The 21,519-nt window shown below is 32.5% G+C and overlaps 1 protein-coding gene across 6 annotated transcripts in view; it reads right to left on the bottom strand.

Annotated features, from left to right (window-relative positions):
* Positions 1-2,493: 2,493 nt before the first annotated feature.
* The window catches only part of LOC118738038 (protein held out wings), a 206,163-nt gene continuing 187,137 nt past the window's right edge, over positions 2,494-21,519 (bottom strand). For 3 of the 6 annotated variants that reach the window (XM_036468918.1, XM_036468919.1, XM_036468921.1), the window contains exons 8-9: positions 11,041-11,819; positions 2,494-2,778 (exon numbers count right to left, since the gene is read on the bottom strand). In XM_036468918.1, the coding sequence (XP_036324811.1) occupies positions 11,710-11,819 (110 nt within the window). In that variant the 3' untranslated portion in view covers positions 2,494-2,778; positions 11,041-11,709. Of the gene's footprint in view, positions 2,779-11,040; positions 11,820-11,862; positions 13,649-17,800; positions 17,929-21,519 lie in introns of those variants that run through there. The other 3 variants (XM_036468922.1, XM_036468924.1, XM_036468923.1) reach the window with 3 other exon arrangements.

Below are 21,519 nucleotides of genomic sequence, written 5' to 3'. Positions count from 1 at the left end.
TAGATAAGAACATAATGGTAATACGAAATAGAGATATTATTTTCCAGAAAAAATATATATATTTTTTTAACAATAGATATTTTTAATTTTTGAGATTCACATTAGACTCAATTAAAGATTGCATAACATCACCTGAAATGCAAGAAGACGTAACAACATCGTAAATGAAATGGAAAAAGCCGTGACTTATATTTTAACTTTTTTTCATAAAATGATGTGGAGTTGTAATTCGATGAAATCCATCTTATAAATCAAGAAGTGAATTTCGAATTATTTATTAGTTATAACTTTTTGCATTTCAACGATGATGTTTGTTACGTCTTTTTGCATTTCAGGTGACGATATGTATTTGTTCGCAGTCAGTAATTGAAATTTTGAAAATATATCCAAGCAATAATTTGTATGGCCTTTTTTGCATTATATGAAATTTTTTGTATTTACATATATATGCATATCTGTGGACTTACGGCAAAACCACTTATTGCCGGTTTTGTTTGGAGAAACCCTAGAACTATTATACACAAATTCCATGTATGTATGTATTTATTTGTTCATAAGGCAATTACAACAATAGCTGTATATAATCAAACGCTTAGACTGTGGTTGAATACCAATCCGATTCCGATTTTACAGAGAACACAGCGAAGTGAGATTTGCCGAAACTCTACAGATGCATACATATGTATTTATGTATGTATATGTATACAATTTGCCAGTTCTTCAATCCTACCGTGCGTGCTTTGAATACAATGTGGTAGTTCATTCTTTAATATAAACCACATAAATAAAAGTTCGCAAAAATTAAAAAAAAAAAGTTCATCAAAACTATCAACCGTTTATTCAGAATTTCCCAGTATGCAGTTTTGTTGCCCATTCAATATTGGTAAAACAATTTTTTTGTCGCATTTGCTTCCATATAAGGAATATACACAATTTATTTTTATATGGACGAATTTTTAGTCGGTTTTAACTTGCATTTAATCTGACTAAAATTGAATGGGCTACAAAACTACATACACGAAAATTTTCTAGAAACTCTGAATAAAAAGTTTAAATTTTTGATGAATTTTTTTTTTTAATTTTTGTGAACTTCATATAAAGTGTGAATCCTGGTTTGGTGCAATCATTTGTATATGAAAATAATTGTGAATATTATAATAGAACAAGGTGCACACTTTCATTGCCGCATAGTTTATATATAAAAAGCTGCTACTTATTGTACATATATGTATGTACATATCGATGGCCGAGTGGAAGATCGACCTATCTCGGCAGCCAGTTCAAAAACGCCCTATCTCAGAAAACTTTTCAAAACGCCCTACTTCAGAATTGGATTGAAAAACGCCCTATTTCAGAATTTTATTAAAAAAAAAAAAACACCCTATCACAGAATTTGGTTGAATAACACCCTATCTCAGAATTCGGTTCAAAAACGCCCTATCTCAAACGAAAATACATTCAAAATAAGCTAAGATAGGGCGTTTTTTGAATCGGCAGCTGAGATAGGGCGTTCTTCAATCAAATTCAAATTGTGAGATAGGGCGTTTTCAATCAAATTCTAAAGTAGGGCGTTCTTGAAAAGTTTTGTGAGGTAGAGCTTTGTTGAAAAAATTTCTGAGATACGGCGTTTTCAAACTGGCTGCCGAGATAGGTCGATCTTCCACTCAGCCAAGTGTAACTATTTACTTTTCATTCGTTAGATTAAGGGTGAAATTATTTCCCAATAGTTTCGCAGTATCCATGGTTCCCATCAAATAAGTATGAAGAAGTATGACTGTTATGGTGGTAGAAACGCAGACACAATGCAACAAGGTAGCTTAATTGTGATTGTTCAGTTGGCTGATTGTTTGCGGCTTCGCCCCCACGCTGGTTGCTGCATGTTTAACAAAATTCATCCCACAGGCATAAACGTTGAGGAGGTCGATGTGGATATGGAAGAAGAGGCATTAGAGAGCTTCCTGGCAACACTGCCACTCACAATGTTGTTATGTGGCAAGCAGATGTAGTCGAAAGTTGGGTAGCGCATAGGTGTATATACACAATTATAGTTGATAGCTAAACGGAGATGAAGTACTATGCACTATAGTAGTAATAGTATGCAGGTATATACTATATGCAAATTATAATTTTACAAAAGGAAGTAGTGAAAGTGCAGGATGTGGTGGTATGATGACGTTGATTTTGTTACAAATACTCGTATTGGATTAATATGCCAAAGCGTTTCTTAAAGAATTAGTTGTTTTACTTGTTATTGATATTGAGTGGTTTAAGGCAACGTCAGTTGTGGTAGCTGATACTTGGTAAGCTGTATGGTGATGGCGTTATTAGTGCCTGACTCTCAGTTGACGACCACTTTGCTGTCTGCTTATTGGGATGGCAGAATATGCAAGAGTCTTGCGTATTTGTCGTTGCTCCTCGGTCACTGTGCATAGCCATTTTCACACGCACACACACGAACTTTGCCGCAACATTAGTTCCATTGTTTATGCAACGTTTTTTTTTTAAATTTATTATTTAGTTATATGGCATGATTGGTTCACTATCAATGGTTCAATAATTATATTAAAATGTCATAGCATTTCTTGATCATGATTATATGGCTTGCATGGGATAGCAAACATTTGTATGCTTTTAAATGTCGTCAGAAACGGTATACAACGCATTTCAATCTTTTCATTTGTTATTTAAATTATATATGGTAGTAGGTGTGAAGGTGTGCGGTAGCATCGGGTTAATCATTAAATTGCATTCAATCGCGTCTAAATGGGTTATTTTCGTCTACCATGGCACCGGATGGGTTAGCATGTAAATAAAAAGTAGAAGAGAAAAACAAGAAGAATATTTAGTGGTTATGGTTAGTAAAAAATATTCAAAGAGTACATAAGTAGTACGTATGCATGTACATAGTTAAATTTTAATTCATTTTGATTTTTCTACATGAATTTATATTTAGTATCATTCTTGTTTGTATGAGTGTCGATGTGTTTGTGATATGGACACACGCATAGGGGCATATTCAAAGTCAAAATAAAGTCGACTCTAAAGTTAGTGACAGCTTTTTGACATAAGTTTCAATAGAATATCTGTCAAAAAAGCTGGAACTAACTTTAGAGCCGACTTTGTTTCGACTGTAGTGTTTTTTATGTATTTTTTTTTTAAGTACTCAGAGCAAACAAAATGCATTCAAGGCGTTCACAAGTCTAATTCTCTAATTATCAGTACTACATATCAGTTAAATTTGAGATTTCTCTATGAGCTATTTTGACAAACAAACTCTTAAATCCAATCGTCAGGAATTAACTTAAAAGCGTACGACTCATTGTAGTTGTGTAGAATAGTAACTACAAAACGCGTGGAGCTCTGCGATCAAATGCAACAACACTCAGAAGAAAGTTAGCTAAATATATTTCTCTAACACATAGTTACATATGTACATTTAAGTGATTCTTCGAATCTCAACTGGAACTAAATGAAACTTCTTAGCGAATAGATCCCGCAATCAACCCGGACAAGTCGCATTTTTGTAGGAAGAATATATATGAACATGGCGGGAAGTAGATTACATTTGGAAACGGCTCAGGGACGAGACTCCTCCTTGCCTATTAATACCATGAATATGGCATCATATGATATAAGCATATGCATATGCATATGTCCTTATGTGGGTTAGAAAATCTAGGGTAAGGAAAATGAATGCTCACTCATATCACTTTGCAGTCTAAATAACCGGCCATACCGAATGGTGCTAAATTTATGTTTTCTCTCCCTTATTACAAGTAGAATAAAAGGTTATTGCCCTCACAATTTACTGATTGCATGGTTTTTTTTGTGTGACTACCTAGGCAAAATCACAGCTAGTTGTGATAATACAAATTTATTTGCATTTCACACCAGCCACTTTAATGCTATGGTAATTTAATAAAGCGCTTACCGTGGTGTATGGCGTTTCCAGCTTAAAATTACCTCATAAGCATAATAACGCTGACTAGCAACGGTGATTACGCAGAGGAAACAGTTTCATATAAAATTGTTGGGTTGACCTATGTACATACATGTGTGCTTATTCGGGCCAAGTGCTAAAGTTTTATTATTTCTTATATACCAAGAATAATACGGCTGATTGTTATAAATTTTAAATTTACAACCAGCCATACATAGTATAATCGTTCGCAGTTTGTATGTGTTTTGTCTGATTTCAATGTTACCTTTTTTACAATAGTGTAGATATCTGTAACTGTTTATAGTTTAAATTTGTTTCGTTTTCTTAGGCATTAATTTTTATGTATAAACTCGAACGCACTTGAATGCACTTGGCAATGCTTTTATTTTTTTTTAAATAAGAGTATTGGTCATGTGTATTAATACTGTGTGGGTTTTTCGTTGTTGATGTGTATTTATGTTTGTGTAAATGAACTGTAACTATTTAGTGCCTTATCGCCGCATAACAATTAGTTCACATTGCTTTGAAACTTATCACCACAGTATGTATGTATGTATCTGTGAAAAAATAATTTGCATTTGGTCAATTCGTTACGAAAAGACCCCAATTTTGTGCAGTGTTGACAGGCACATACATACATAAATGAATACAAATGTGAAATGATACAGAGATGAAAGGCCAGCACACACCTCTTTTGCATGAGCATGACAATTTAACATTAAGTAATTACAATTCGCAGTCTGTGAAAATGTTGTGATGAGTAATAAATACAAGATGAAAATTATATTAATAAATTCTAACATTCATATTTCTTCGATTAGTGTTTTTGGCTTTTAAATATGAATGCATGTATATGTATAGTTTTGGATTAATTAAGAAAGTAATTATATTTCCTTTTGCTTTTCGGTGCACAGCATGTGGAAAATTGGTTATTGATACGTATGATTTTAAAAGTAAATAAATATTTCGTTTCTGGGTTTTTGTTTGATTAATTTACTATAGCAGATATTTTACTCATTCCAGAGTAGATACAAAGAAAATTAATAGTAATTTACAAAACATGAAAGTTTAAATTGTTTTAGTTAACTTGGCCTTTGGTTAGTTAATTTATCTTTTTTTTGGTTTAGCAATAATAATTACATATAATATTTATAGTATAGTATATAAGTAGTAATGAGATATTTTTATTTGTACTCGGTTTTGCTTTTTAGTTCTAATGAGCGCACATAGTTCCTTTTGTACCAGCGCCCCTGCGTATGAGTAACATTTTTCTACATACATAGTTTGCCAGTCAAAATGGAACATCCAATGGTGTTTGATAGCAAAAAAAAAAATAAATAAAATAATTCGATTTGTTGTTTTAAAACAAGAGGTATTGGTTGACATGTAATCGAAAAAAGTGCCAGACATACATACATACAAAGTGCCGAAATTGAGGTAGGAAAAACATGACTGTTATGAAAAGTTTATACAAATGGAACTCTAGCAAAAAACCTGATTTGACTTATTCTTTCACTTAATCGCAACATAGTTTTATAAAAAAAAAAACAAAAACGTAGCATAATTTATATTTGTAGGGAAGTATATATGTACATAATTAATTTTAGCACTATATTAGTAATTACAATTTCCAACAACTAATTTTATTCTTTTATCAACAGAGACTTCATTCGTTAGAAAAGGGAGTTAACGTTTAGAAAAGATGTATGTGTACAGCATTTCTTAAGAAAAATCAGAACTGAAACAGTTCTATTTTAAGTGGAATTAGTAAAAGATTTTCATATGTATGTACATACGAGGTCAGTTTATTAAGTCAGTGACTTTTTGAAGGAAAAAGCGGTTTAATTTATCATCATAGTCTCCTTTTGACCCTATTTAATAGTACTTTTTCAAAGGTGCAATCAGCTGTGCTACCATTGCGGCTAAGTATCTAGGACGTCGCAATGAGAGAAAAATCGTGCATGTCCATGACTTGTACTGTTTTTCATCTCAACAACAAGAAATTGATTTTCTTATTTTGGTCCTCTACGGTTGTCAAACTCACCGATTTAGAATTTAGATTTTTTTTTTTTTTTTGATATTTCTCTGTGTTTTTTCTTTGTGAATTGAATATTAATCAACTATGCTTTTAAATATAAATTATTACTACGTTTATGCGACAGAATTCATGTATTCTCCATTTCATGAATTCAAAAATTGTCCGTTTATAATTGGCAACGCCCTAGCTAGAAACAAAGCGAGGTTGTGACTTTTTTGGCCTCCTTTTGAATTTGCAAAAGCCTTTGGTACCAGGCATAGAACCATATTATACTTAAATTGGTTTTAAATCGCTTTCAGTTTATTCTATTTGAATCTATTTGATATTTGACAAAATCCACGTAACTTTTCCAGTATTTTAAAACGAGATTATGCCACTCATGCTTTTTAATCTAAAAACATCATAACCCTAGTAAACAACTGTTTCACATCGCGATTTCATGAAATTATGTCGAACTTATGTGTATAATTGAATTCATGAAATGGTGTTTATGCAGCCAATTTTTTTACAATCAGATTTGTTTTTTTATTCCCAGGCTTCACTTAGATTACATACTCTTGATCTGAACATTCAATGTAAAGCGATTTGTCCCCTGACATCCTATTAGAAGGTGACAAATTATCGCACTTCTAGCAAACACCAAATACCCTAAAATGTGAACGTGCTCCATCAAAAGCTATTGAGGAATTTATATTGAGGCTAAATTCTGTCGCAAAGTACAAAAGGCTTGAATTTACGAGCCAATTATCGGATCAAATTTTGCAGAAATAGTTCAGTGGATACGGGATATAGCAAATAAATATAGCAATAGTTGGTGCTACTGTATGCTGCTTGTAGAAGACGAACAAGCTGTAGCGGAATTCTGTCCGGTAATTGTTTACCGGGCTTGTTCAGTTTTTCTATGTTGATTAAATTTTCTAAAATTAAATCTGGTCAGCTGTTCCTTTTTTCGAAAATGTAGCAAATTTTATAGAACACTGAATGCAAAGGAATACAAATTTGCTCGACATCGATTTCAAAAAAAATTATGAAAGCTAGAACATATCCGTATACATATGTATGATATTTTATAAAGTCTGCTTAAAAAACTATTTTATAAAAATGTTAGCCTCTCGACCTTGGCAGATGATTACATTGTCAACTTGATTACATTTTAAGACAATATTAGAGTGAAATACTTATTTACAAGAGATCTAATTGCAGAAAATCGTAAAAAAAAATAATTACAATTAAGAAAAAATCATCAGATTCCTGAGTGTAACTTCCTAACATCTTTTAGTTAAATGTAGCTTGTTTCGTGGCTGTGAATGTATTTTTCTTTTGCGTTAGACTGTATACTAGAGCCCTTGTTAGTTGACATAATCGGTTAGTCGAATAGCAAAAGTTTTACTTATGCTTATTGACCAAACCCAACCGCGCTAATAATAATGATTTTATGGTGAAAGACTGTCGCTATTCGAATAATTTCGGTTAGTTGATTTTCAGATACGAATTCGAACAGTTGATCGAATAATTGCTCTTCGAAAAAAAGCTGCTAATCGACTAACTGCATAGCCAGATAGTCGATTTTCAACAAGAGCTCTACTTTATGTAGTTATACAACTTTTATTGCAAGAAAGTATACTAAAACAATTAAGTATGTATGTATGTATGTATGTATGTATGTATGTATGTATGTATGTATGTATGTATGTATGCATCCAATTTGTGTGTGATGCAAAGCCGATGAGTTGTTATGATTTGGTTGACTTGAGTTAAACTTTAATTGACTTTATGCCTTCGTGTGCAATTACGATGAATGAGTGCGTACGTTTTGTAGGTGCATACATATGAATGTATGTATGTGGTCTTAAAACCTTATAGAATTCAAGCAAACATAATTATTTATGTAATTACAGTAAATACATACATAAGCATGAAATCAAGAATATACGTAAGTATTAAGTTTATACCAGACATGACGCAGCACACTTTTAAGTCTATACATATGTCCATATGTATATTTACTCAAAAAAAGTAAAAATAAAATACTTCTGCATGTATGTATGTATTTACGCTATAGACACTAATTTTATAAGCCTTTCAACGCACTTAGTATTAGTCATCGCCAACATAAGGATTTTATACAGATACTACTATGATATAAACCGCAACCACATAGATTTGGCAGAGTAGCCAGGAATTCATTTAACTAAATATTTAAAGCAATATTTGAATGTGTGTGTTATTATTCGAACTTAACGCTAAACATTAGACATGAAATCTGTTGATTAAGTAATAATTTATATGTAGTATGTAAATCGGCTTATCATTGATGCTTTCATTCGACAGGTTAATGGGTGAGTATAGTGAAGAGAGAAAAAATCGGTGCGTTTTCAATACAAATCGGCGCTTGTGAAAGTGTGCGTGGGCGGTGCACCACACGCCCTATGCAACGAGCTCATCCTTCTACGAGAGAATCCAAATTTGAGTGATGTTAAAATAACCAGAGCATACCGCTTCCTTGGCGGGCAGCGCGTTTTTCACTCGGAGAAATGTATCGCGACGACGCAAAATAAGTATTACACTGAGAGAGGCTGTTAGAAGTGCTGGGAGTTTAGCCAACGGTTTAGTAAGTCTGTAAACTAAGTGGGCCTACTTGCTAATTAAATACAAACATAGATTTTGAAAACTGTTACAATGTTAATGTGAGAAGAGTTAATGCTAGGCTAATTCGGTGTTTAAAATCTAAGATTAAATATTAATGACAATTAGTTATTAGTGGTCAATGCTTGTAGTTGATTTTCGGTTTATTTTTGTTGTTATATACATAGATAATCACTCTCAGTATGTACGCTTTTTAGTAAAAGTTTAATGCAAATGTTTTATTAATGGTCATTCTATTCGAAATCTTTTTTTTTTGTTTTGAGTAAAAAAACTTGTCTTTTTTGTTTTGCAATTCAACTAAATTATACATTTTTATTTGTTTGTTTTATGCATTTGAAAATTGTGTACAAAATTTGCGATTAAAATATATCATTTTTAAACGTATAAACATAATTTACATTTAACATGTTTTTCAGCTTTACACATTGTATTGAAAAACTAAAGAAAATAAACAAACAAGAAACTTAAGAACGTACACTAATAAATAAACGGTGTGTTCACGATAACTTTCGACTCGCAGCAAAATACATATAATATACGTAAATATAAAAGTTATACTTTTTACAAACGTTTGCATTTGTGCTTGAAAAGGCTTTGCTTCGAGGTTTTTTTTTGCAAAGAACATTGCATAGATTTTATATTTATGCTTTTATTTCTTTTCCAGGTAATTTTAATTTCAATACTTTCATACGATTACAATTAAATATAAAATCACTTACAAGCTAGATTTTTTTTGCACGTACAGCGTACTAGAATGCAAATTAAAAACCGTGTAAAAAATATATATGTATGTAGAATATGAAAACAAATTTTAGGTACAAACTAGAGAATTGGCCATGTCTACGCCTAATAACGGACCTTTACAAATATTGTTTAAAGAAAATAAGGTGTATGGCCCAATCAACGTCGATATACATATGCGCACGTTCATATATATCAATATGCATATTTCCCACCTAACATAGCTCTTACCGTACGTTCTAATCAATATGTAAGGCGAAAATATCTCGACACGTCACAAAGGCACAAGTCAACATACAAACAATTTAACCATTTTTATGTAGGTGTTGGTTGATTTTACCGACTAGGTGGTAAGATAATTTATTTTGGAACGAATAAATCATCTTAACCATTTTTGCTATCTTTCATTATATCTAATAATCTGCGTGAAAACTTGCTAAATTTTCGAATACAAAAATTGGCATATCAGTGTGGGCATGTAGATATTTAAGTATGTATGCACGTAAATCAAAAACACAACTCTGAAGAAATATGTATGGCAACACTTTTTTTTATAACTAAATAAAAATTGTATTGCATATGTATAAAAGCCTTGGGGCGCAGAAAGGGCAATGGGAGAGCTTTGCAAGCTATTATTCTTATTTGCTGAAAACGAAAAAAAAAATCTAAAAGAAAATAGTAACGGGTTTGCAAAGTGAAAATCAAAAGAACTTCGGATAAAGTTTTAAACAAAAATTTTTAAATTTGGTGGATAAGGCAATTTAAAGACAACTAAGGGCTGTTTTCACTGTGTACAGTTAACTCAGTTGACTATAGGCTTTCATACCAAAACTTTTATATGAAAACGGCCCTAATTATTTGCTTACAATTTGCTTGCTCGTAAAAATTAAGCAAACAAAATCAATTTCAACAAATCAAACATGATCACATAATGCTAATAATTCTTTTTCATACTTAAATGATTCTAACTCGATTGGTAGAAACAGAAACTGAGATATATGTATTAATGTATAACGGTTTATATATTTAAAGATTTGTGATAAATTTTCGCCACAATAAATACGTATTCTAAGCGCTTTAAGTTTTATGGAGTAAGAGCTTTGGCTACAGAATTTTAAAACCTTCGGCAAATATTCTATGCAGATTGGTGGCAGTTTTACGCTTCTTAGCTAAAGGTATCCACATGTTATTGCAAAAGACTATGCAATATTTAAAGTGCATAATTGAAATTATTCGTACGCTTATATACGTCATTTCATTATTATTTTTGTAAAACTCGGTCAGCTACAACACCACTTGCTATTCCGTAAAATACTTCAAATTGATAGCCTACCAACATAACGAATTACGAAAGTAGCCTACGAATTTCGAAATAACAATACGGCGACACGAATAACAGCATACCAATTTCCCGATCCGTAACAAAATCGAACGTACGACAGTTTACAGCATAGGCGTGTATATATTTTTTATTACTTATATTTTGTCTTAAATTTTGTAACAATGCCTCTTCCACCAAATATTGAAATGTTTGATGCTGTAACAGATTGGTTAATTAAATTTCCTCAAAAACTTTCCCATTGCCCTATAACAGCCACGCATTAAGAACAAAAATGTCGAGTGTATTGTTTGAGTAAAAAAGAAATGGGAGAAAAAACGTAGGACACAAACTAACCTGGTTGAGCTGTAAAACTGGGAGGATCATTCATTTTGAGTTAATCGCAATAATTCATTCATTTCACACAGCTTTTGCGCTTTTTTGCGGAAGTCAGAGGCGTTTTCTTTATTATTGTGGAGTGAGTGTGTTTTCTTTTTTATTCAGCCCAGCTATAGTTTTTATTGCGTGGGCTATACGCAGTCAATCTGGTCACAGCTTCGCGCAGGCAATTTCGTAAACTTGTTTTACATATTTTCTATGACTATTATCATATTTATATATATATATATATATTTTTTTTTTGAAATGCAACTATTATTTTTTTACTTTAAGTATAAAAGTTCGTTACTTATTAAAAAGTAAATTTCCATTTCTTAGGTATTTACTTGGCAACTTTTAACTTAAAAAACAAAATATCTATGTATAAAAAAACGAGATTACTTTAATTTCCTATACGAAAATTGAACAAAAGATATTAATGGAGCCATATCCACACATACATATGTACATACTATACATATTTAGTGAGTATGTAAGCATGTGTAGCATGTAGCATGTGTTGATAAACAATATTTAACTTTAACTTTAACCATAATTGTTATTGAAATTTCACTTTTTTACTTTAACTTTTTGATTTAACTTTATGCTTCTTCTTTTGTTTTATAATCATTCGAATCTGCTTTTGATTTATTGTATCTCAATGAAGCCTGGCTTAGCTGTGACACCGACCGCGGCAGCTGCCCTCTGATATGGATGATCTCTGTTAGCCAAACGTCTCTGCTGTTTAAGTGCGCCTACTAAAATACATTCGATATATACATAATAAGATTATTAAGTAAGAGCATAGAGTTTGTTTTTATTAATTAATAATATACTTCTTGTAATAGTGTTTATAGATATGCATACCTACATAATATGTACGTATGTATGTACATTTGTACATGTGTACTTCATACTCATATAAAAATAATTTCTCGTTATCAGAAAAGAGGTATACATACATACAATCGATTGTGCGCTACGTATTTAAAAATAAATTTTATGTATATCTAACAACAAAAAAATTTGGGAAAAGCTCTACAGACTTTTCTATAAAAAAAGCTACGTTTCTAAATTAAGAAGCGATCAGCTGCGTTGCATCTAAGGCTTTTCAGTGTGATAAAAAAAATTCACTGGGCTAATTTCGTTTAGTAGAAGGTTCTAATTAATTTTTTTTTATAAACAGCCAAAAGGGGTAATTATGAGTTTTAGTTTGACGGTAAGAAAAAAAAAAATTTTTTAAATATAAAACCATTTAAGATTTTTTATATACTTATGTATTCTTTGGAATGAATCGTATATGCACTATCTGTTTGATGTAAGTATTTATGCGTGTAAATATAAAAAGTTATTTATTTTAAAAATATACTATCTTGTGCTAATTTTTTCTCTGCGGCCAACTTCAACCAATAAGTGATTTCCAGTTAACCAAACTTAAAACTACCACTAAGTATGTCTCATAAAAAATACCTTAGCACTAATTGCAATCCTGTTTTTAGAAATACCTGATCTAAGTTTGAAAATTTAAAAAAAAAAACACTAAAATTCAATCTCAAAGATACTAAAAAATTTATATTAAAAAAAGTGAACGGATAACCATAGATAATGCATTTACATGACTAAGAAGCTAATCATTTGTAAGTTCGAGTTTTCTGTTTGACAACAGCTGAAGCTACCAAAGTTGATACCAAATTGTGTATGTTCATAGTAGTCTATGTAGTTTCTCATTGACATCGCGTTGCCGCCACCATCGCCTGAAATATGTTTCAAAACATTTGTATATTTTATGTTGGTTACTGCAAAGGTTGCCTCGGTTGTAGTCAGCAATATGTTTTCACTTTCCTTTGCAACCAATTATAATTGTTTATGTACTGCATTTTATTTTTACATCTATGGCGTTACTCCTATTGTTTTGTGTAGTAATTAACTTTGACTAGGAAACTTACTTATTTGGACGGATATCGGTGAGCTGCTTGCGTTTTATACAATTCATTACAGAACAATACAGATATTTTATGTGTATGTGTAAGCAATATTAAAATTGAGAATATATGTATGTATGTCTATGTATATAAATGTCTACACATGCATATATTGAATATAGTAAGTAATAAATAGGGCGCTATCCAGTTTTTATCAAAACTATTCAATTCTTTAGTTATAAGAAAAAACAACAATACTCTGAACGCCAAAGCTTCCTTCTTATAATACATAGACTAAACTTGTGAAAGCTCGTAGACTTTAAGGTGAAAGCTTCTAAATAACAAAAAAAAATCTCCATTTTTCGAAAGCTTTAGGCTATAATGAGTAACTATAGTATATATACGTTTTTATGTAGCACCATTGTGATTCGACGCCATTTTAAGTGTAAAACTAGAAAAATACTAAATTACTAGTTTTTAATGTAAAACTCCTTAACTATAAGAAGTATAATATGTAAACTATAAATATTAAATTTGCATACAAATATGTGCGTATGTATGCAAAACTGAGATTCTATCTCCGCCTTCTCTTTATGTGTTAAAACAATGGCACTATTTGGAAAAATGTGACGGGGAGAAAGTATGCTCACGAAAATAAAGTAGAGCTACAAGAAAGGAATAAAAGAAAAAGTGTAAAGAATAAGAAATTACTTAACTGGAATTTCCACTAAGTATTTGATAAAAGTCTACATATATTTATTATGTATAAATGTAAACTATTACGTTAAAAGATTAACGGAAGAAAATCAACAAAATCATAAATAAATAAAAAATATATAAAAATATATATATAAAAAAAAATACAAAATAAAAATTAAAAAAGTAGTCTAAAAAGAAATTATAATAAAAAATTACAATAACACAAGAAAATATAAAAAGTCAAAGTAAAAAAATATAAAAAAGTTAAAATAAAAAATATATAACAAAGGGAATAGAAAAAATGCGACAAAGTAAAAAACAAAAAATACAAAACGTGAAAATAAAAAAATATAAAAAATAGGAAGTAAAAAAAATAAGATTAATAGTAAAAAATAAAACAGAAAAACATAACAAAGTAAAAAATATAACACATAAAAAATACCTCAAACAGCGAAAACATATTACGGATATTAACACTTATTTCGTAACTTCAGCCCTTATAGATTTGCGTATTCATACGTATCATGTATCACGTATAATCACTGAACTCGGTTGTGGTTTTAGTTAAAAATTACTTGTTTGCCAATGTGTTTGCGCTGTACGGGGGTGCACACCCACGACTTGGTCAGTTTATGCAAAAGGTTGGAAAAAGCTTTCACATCTCTCCCACGGGTTTCAGACTAAGCAGTCTATCCTTGTTTTTGCTTAAAACTCTAAAGGGGCTGGTTGATTTTCATGTTACGAACGGGATCCTTCGTGATCACCTGTCAGGAGCTCAAGATGCATATATATGTATGTATGTTCAGCAATATATGTCGGTAGAGGGGGCCTTTAATAATGCACTAAATGAGACAATAGTCGGATCTCTGAATAAAGTTGGGGTCGAAAAAGACCTTGGCAGGCTCATATACCGCATGATCAGCGACAGAGTCGTCGCGGCCGTGGTGTTCTCTCACCTCCTCTGGGCTCACTTTTAGAGAGTCGACGGAGACGGAGGTCATAGTAATATCCACAGAAAAGAGAGAAAGGGCTTCTCTTGAAAGTAAATGGCTCTCAATTCTGAAGGATATGCTGACAGGTTACTATGCGACTGGGATTCACGCAGTGAGACTAAACAGCACACCGGGCCTTCTCTGTCACACCTGCATGGAGGACGTCGAGGTGGAATTATCTCAACACTTCCTCTTATGCTGCCCGGCCTTTGCTAGACTGATATTTAAACACCTGGAATAGGACTTTCTTCTAAATGGTCCGAAGGAACCAACCTGGACTAACGCTGTAGCCTAAAAGTTATGGTTCGTACTAAGTGAGCAACTATCTTAACTTAACCTAACCTTGCCATTTTGTGTTCATCTTTGAAGTGGGAACCAATGCAGTTCGAAAGCTCAGGTTTGATGCATTGAAAAGAGCGCAGCAAATTTATTCTTCCGACCTTTTCAACTCTCTGTAACAGATATTGTTTTATTTATATTTTTATTTTTTTTTATGTAACAAAAACGTCAAAGTTCCAAGTAACGAAAGGCTGAGTAGCCTAGCTTGGCAAATTGATTTGCAAATAGCAATCAGAACATAAAGGTGCAGCTATCCCCTATTAGCTTCTGCTGAAAAAAGGATAGGTGTTGAGTAACAACATTTGCCGAACTGCCAACCAAAGAGCTGCCGAAGTAACGAAATTCATGTGAATACCTCTATTGAAACAAAGGCATAAAATAAAGCGCATATGGCACTTAAAATTTTTTTAAGTTGTAAAATAATAAAATTAAAACACCTGCTGGTGTACATACATACACATACAGTGACAAGCAAAACTGTAGCCTGTTGCAACACTTTTTATTTCAGCCACCGCTATCTTTCGAAGTTCTAACGACTTTCATCCTTTTGACGATTTGAAGTCAATACAACAACAATAATAAAACCAGCAGACAAAAATGTACATAAAGGTAAATGTTTCAGTTTTGCACTCACTCTCAGTTTTGCATTTACAGTTATCTTTTACTTAGTTGGAAGTCATATGACTTTTTTGTATTGTAATTTATTGAAGAAGTGATCACCAGCAAATAATATGGTTAATCAGGAACCATAAATGTAAGTATGTAGATTTACTGCGGAAAGGCGGGACCGCAGGGAAAGTGGCAAAAAATTGTGGAGTATGCCATATGAAAATGTTAAGACTGACCAAAAAATATAGCCTAAAGTGTTACTAAGGACAAGGGAAGTCTGTCAAAAAATATTACGGTCCAATATCTTGTGAACTGAGCAGCAAGTAGCTATGCAGCCACTATTACAGAAGCACTTAAGGTATCAAACTTTAACAAATTCAGCGCAAAGGCATCATAAAAGAAGAAAAAAGCAAATTTGATCAAAATCGTTGTGCGAGTGTGGCAGCATTTTGCTGCATCGCGCGAAAACCTATTGGGATACGTTAGGCCTTTCAGAATGCAATAAAAAACACATTTTTAAGAAGGTTATTTAGTCTGACAAGACTAAATTAATCGCTTTCAATCAAATGGCCGGGCATGGTATTGGATCAAAGATCATGTAAGGCAAACTGTGAATCACAGTGGCCGGCCAATAATAGTTTCAAAAATTTTGTTGGTCCGTTAGTACGTATTATGCGTAAGGAACAGTATCTGTTCATATTTCAATAAAATTTGCAAGATGTATTCGAAAAAATTGAAAAACACACTGCACATGTTCGCAAAGACTGGATACAAAAGCAAAAATTTTCTAATTTGAAATGCCCTCCACATGAAGCATAGCTTACTAAGTATCCAAGTCCGTCCAATTGAATACATGAGCTGTGAAAGCAAACTAAGGACATATGGGAGGATATACCTCCAGACTTTTTACAGAGACACAAATAAGGTATGCCAAATCGCATCCAGGAACTAAAAAAAGCAAAAGGGTACTGAACATTGTGTTAAAAGTTATTTTTTTCGTGAAAATTGTAAAAAAGTTCTTAAAAATATATGAATGCTAAACTGTAACATTTGCATAAATTTACATTTTTGTCTGCTGGTTTTATTATTGTTGTTGGATTGACTTCAAATCATTATGAGGGAGAAAGTACAGGTGTACCAACCAATAAGAATATACAACAAAAGTCGTTAGAACTTGACAGATAGCAATGGCTGAAGTAAAAAGTGTAACACCGTGTTACAGTTTTGCCCGTCATATGTATATGCACGTATGTACGTACTTATGAATAAGCTTCGTATAAAAAGATATTTACTAAAATGTATGTATGTATATAAATATAAAATCGCCTAAGAGAATAAATTTTTTACGCCAAGCCCTAAATAAAAAAGATAAGTAGTAAGCTATATATTTATGCCAAGATGCATTTAAAAATACGACTGAAGATTTTAAGTAAATGTACAAAGACATATGATACACAGATTGAGTGAAAGATTCAAAACAAGGACTCAATACAGGTTCTTCGTAACTAGAATATACTCATTATACATTTTTAAGACTTAAAATGTTTCAGAGAATCCAAAGCAACATAAATACCTAAAATAAAACTAATTATTTATCTTAAATTGCACACAGCTGAAAATACGAGTAATAGTTGAGATTTATAATTTCTCAAGCCTTATCTATATTTATTACTGATATTCGCTAATTAAAAATCACTTATTGGTTTTCTAGTGCGAAATTTTGAGCTATTTGAACGGTGAATTAGGATTTATGTATGTCAGTTTCTTTGTATGAACTTTTAAGCCAATTTGCATATACGACGCCAAAAAAACTTTCTCACGATTGCTCAGTTATTAATTTAAACTTTTGTTTAACGTTTTATAAATTCATAAAAATTTACGCCTATCATTTTTTGTATTGAGTATTTATGTTGTTGTTGCCCCTAAAAATTAACTTTATGTATTTATGTATGTAATTATAAACTTATCACTTTTTACACAGAGTAAAATGTTTCTATTTTTCTTGTATGCAATAATCTTTTAAGTGGTTCCACTTTTGTTCACTTTACGAATTACAACAAAGCTGAACGATCATTTAAAACTTGCCAAAAAGCTTTTACATGTTTTACTTGTTTAAGGTATATGCATGTATGTATGTTTGTTTGTAAGAACTAAAATGTACAAATTTACTAAGCCTACTTCTTTATCCACGATTGCTTTTTCCCTTTATTATTCAATGGCGAAGAAAAAATTGCAATAAATTATTTAACAAGGGCTTGGGTGATAAAACGTTCAAAAGACGGAGCCGGCATGCAAATATCGGCCAACTGCATTAATGGAAACAACGAATTGGTTTATTTGTTTGTTTTTGTGTGTTCGAAATTGTTCATATGTATGTTGACGAATTTCAAAATCGGTTGATCATTTTTATAGAAAAAAGAAGGAAATATAAAAAACCAAATTATTATTTGTAAATATGTAAATCATAAACTTTTTTCAACAAAAAATATAAGTTTTTAGCGGGCTTTCAATAGTTTTAATGCGGATTAGTGTTTTTGTTGTTGTTTTGATTAGGCGTAGATTTTCAGTACTTTTAGAAAGCATTTTTTTAACTTTGATTAAACGGTTTAGTAAGGAAGCAGATGATTTATATGATTTTGTTATTTATTTAGCTTTTGTTACAGCTATTTGTATTATCATTATTATGATTAAAAAAATTTAAGAGGATTAGAAGAATTAAGGCATTTATTTTGGAATAATCTTCCTGATATTTCTGCTTTTGACTTTGTCACAAAAGCAACTCTGCAAAGGATTAGTGAGTATATTAAACAACCACGGTTTTAAGACTTTCTTTTCTATAGCAACGAACAAAATAAAAGTGTCTCTTATCATCGCTGTCGTAAAACAATGAGACAGAGAGAGAGAAAAAGAGAGAGAGAGAAAGATACAGAGAGAGAAAAAGAGAGAGAAAGATACAGAGAGAGGAAAAGGGAGATTGTGAAAAGGAGAAAAAGGAAATTGAGAATAAGAGCGAAAGAGGGAGATTGAGAAAAAGAGAGAAAAATTGAGAGGAAGAGAGAGAGAGAAACGGAGAGGGAGGGAAAGAGAGAAAAAGGGGGAGAGAGAGAGAGAGAGAGAGATAAAGGGAGAGAAAAAGGGAGAGAGAGAAAGAGAGAGAGAGAGAAAGAGAGAGAGAGAGAGAGAAAGAGAGAAAGAGAGAGAGAGAGAGAAAGAGAAAGAGAGAGAGAGAGAGAGAAAGAGAGAGAGAGAGAGAGAAAGAGAGAGAGAGAGAGAGAAAGAGAGAGAGAGAGAGATAGAAAGAGAGATAGAGAGAAAGAGAAAAAGAGAGAGAATGTGAAAAGGAGAGAATGAGAAAAGGAGAGAGAGATAGAAAGGGAGAGAGAAATATAAAGGGAGAGAGAGGTGGAAAGGGGGAGAGAGAGAAAGGGAGAGAGAGAAAAAGGGAGAGAGAGGGAGAGAAGAGATAGAGAGGGAGAGAAGAGAGCGAGAGGGAGAGAAGAGAGAGAGAGGGAGAGAAGAGAGAGAGAGAGAAAGAGAAGAGAAGAGAAGAGAGGCAAAGGGTGAGAGAGAGAGTGGGGAGAGATAGAAAGGGAGAGAGAGTGAGAAAGGGAGAGAGAGAAAGGGAGAGAGAGTGAGAATGGGAGAGAGAGAAAGGGAGAGGGAGAAAGGGAGAGGGAGAGAGAGAGAGAGAAAGGGAGAGAGAGAGAGAAAGGGAGAGAGAGAGAGAGAGAAAGGGAGAGAGAGAGTAAGGGAGGGAGAGAGAAAGGGAGAGAGAGAGAAAGGGAGAGAGAGAGAAAGGGAGAGAGAAAGAAAGGGAGAGAGAGAGAAAGGGAGAGAGAGAGAAAAGGATAGAGGGAGAAAGGGAGAGAGAGAGAAAGGGAGAGAGAGAGAAAGGGAGAGAGAGAGAAAGGGAGAGAGAAAGAAAGGGAGAGAGAAAGGGAGAGAGTGGGGAAAGGGAAAGAGATAGAAAGATAAAGGGAGAGCGATAGAAAGATAGAGAGAGAAAGAAAGATAAATAAAGGCAAAGGGAGAGAAATATAAAGAGAGAGAGAGAGAGAGATAAAGAGAGAGAGAAAGATTAAGAGAGAGAAATAAGGAAAGATAAAAACACAGAGAGAGAAGGAAAGGTAAAGAGAGAGAGAGAGGGAGTTTTATCCTGTGCACGTCCAAGCAAAACGTTTTAAAGGCTTAACCAAGCTTGGCACAGAGAGAGCTTTTACTCTGCAAGCGAGTACGCCAGTTATAATCTAAATATATCTCAAGACAAAAGCTTTTTAAAACAATCAATAAATCTTATGCGGGCATAACGCCCTCTCTGATCGTCCCTGCTCTAAACAAAGTGTATAAAAAGCTAAAGAAAAGCACTAAAAGCCGATAACCCCTAACAGTTATGAACAGAGGGAGCTTTTACTAAATAACTACCAATCAGTGATGCTCACATAGAGCTTTTTCCATAAAAAATCTACGCAGGGCTTTAAGGATTTCCGCCCGTGGGTACTCTTTTGAGCATCACTGCTATAAATAGAAAACGTATATTTTTCTTATTCTTATAGGAAGTTTTAAGAAGTTCAGCTACGGAGCAACGATGACTTGATTTTGTCCTTACAAACCAGTTTACTTTTTGCAATCGCAATGTGTATTAGCCGCTCACTACTCCAGGTTCGGTAATAATGCTTACTCGAGCGGCAAATGGCTCTCATCCCAGAAAAAGATTTTGCTCGAAATGGGCGAAATTGCAACCACAGACATGTCACACCTGTATTTCGCGAGAATAGTTTAATAAATATGACGCGTTTTTCGGTCATAAAACGTACCAAATTGTAAAATGGTGGGTCGATAGAAACATTTGATAAATATCAAAGGGCTTTACTTTCATAAAAACAGCCTAGATCACACTTTACTTGTATTCTTCTAACCTATGACCTAAAGCAAAAAGCGAGTGGCTAGCAAAAACTATTTTTCCATAAAAAAAATCTGGTAAGTAGATTTTGATCATCCTCCTTCATACATTATACATATATGTACATAACTCACTATTGTTCTAAACTCATTTTCACTAAAGCAGAGTTGCATTTGTTACCGACCCTACAGTGTTCTAAATGGCACATAAATGACAAGTATAAAAAATTAAGTGCTTTTAATTACTAATCTTATATACATCCTTGTACTTCCATGTACAAACACAATAAACTATCAATAAACAAAAAAAAATAATAATAATAAGTAAGTATATAACAAACAAGAAATAAGTACATATATTCACAAGCTTTTTTGCATACTGATTCAGATATGAAACTGGGTTCATAGTGTATATTAAATGCAAGCAAAACGGAAAACAAAGAGAGCATAACATTGAAATACATACGTAAATAACTGCGGTTGCGAAATCTACTTCCGCCTAGAAGGATTTGGTCTATAAATGAGTTTAAACCGATTTTAAGAGTATTCCACAGGGTGAACCATATTAAACAATCGCATTGCAAACCAATACTTGGAGCTGTAATAACTTATGCTTTTCCTTTTGAGATTAAACGATTTCAACGCTTATCGTTATCAACGCAAAGGTATATTCTATGTACAGATCGGTGTATAACATATTCTTATCATTTAATTTTCAATAATGTGGTTCCTGACTCATGTTCTCCACATAAATAGATGGTATAGATTTGAATATTCACTACAATAAATACAATCTGTAAAGCTCCACTTGAGAGTTTCTAATTACGATAAATTTTGAAAAGGTTTCATGTAGAGAATTTTCGAGTAAATTAAGATTCTTTTTTGTGATCATAAACGAAAACGAAATTACAATCGTACAAAACAAATGCCAATTAAAGAGAGATATGTACATCGCACACCGTCTTCAAAAGAGTCACAACTCAAAATAATACGTTCGT

Source organism: Rhagoletis pomonella, unplaced genomic scaffold (assembly GCF_013731165.1).
Source record: "Rhagoletis pomonella isolate Grant_MI unplaced genomic scaffold, Rhpom_1.0 Rhpom_scaffold_00004, whole genome shotgun sequence".
NCBI classification, from domain to species: Eukaryota; Metazoa; Arthropoda; class Insecta; order Diptera; family Tephritidae; genus Rhagoletis; species Rhagoletis pomonella.
This window is presented reverse-complemented; position numbering and strand designations above follow the sequence as displayed.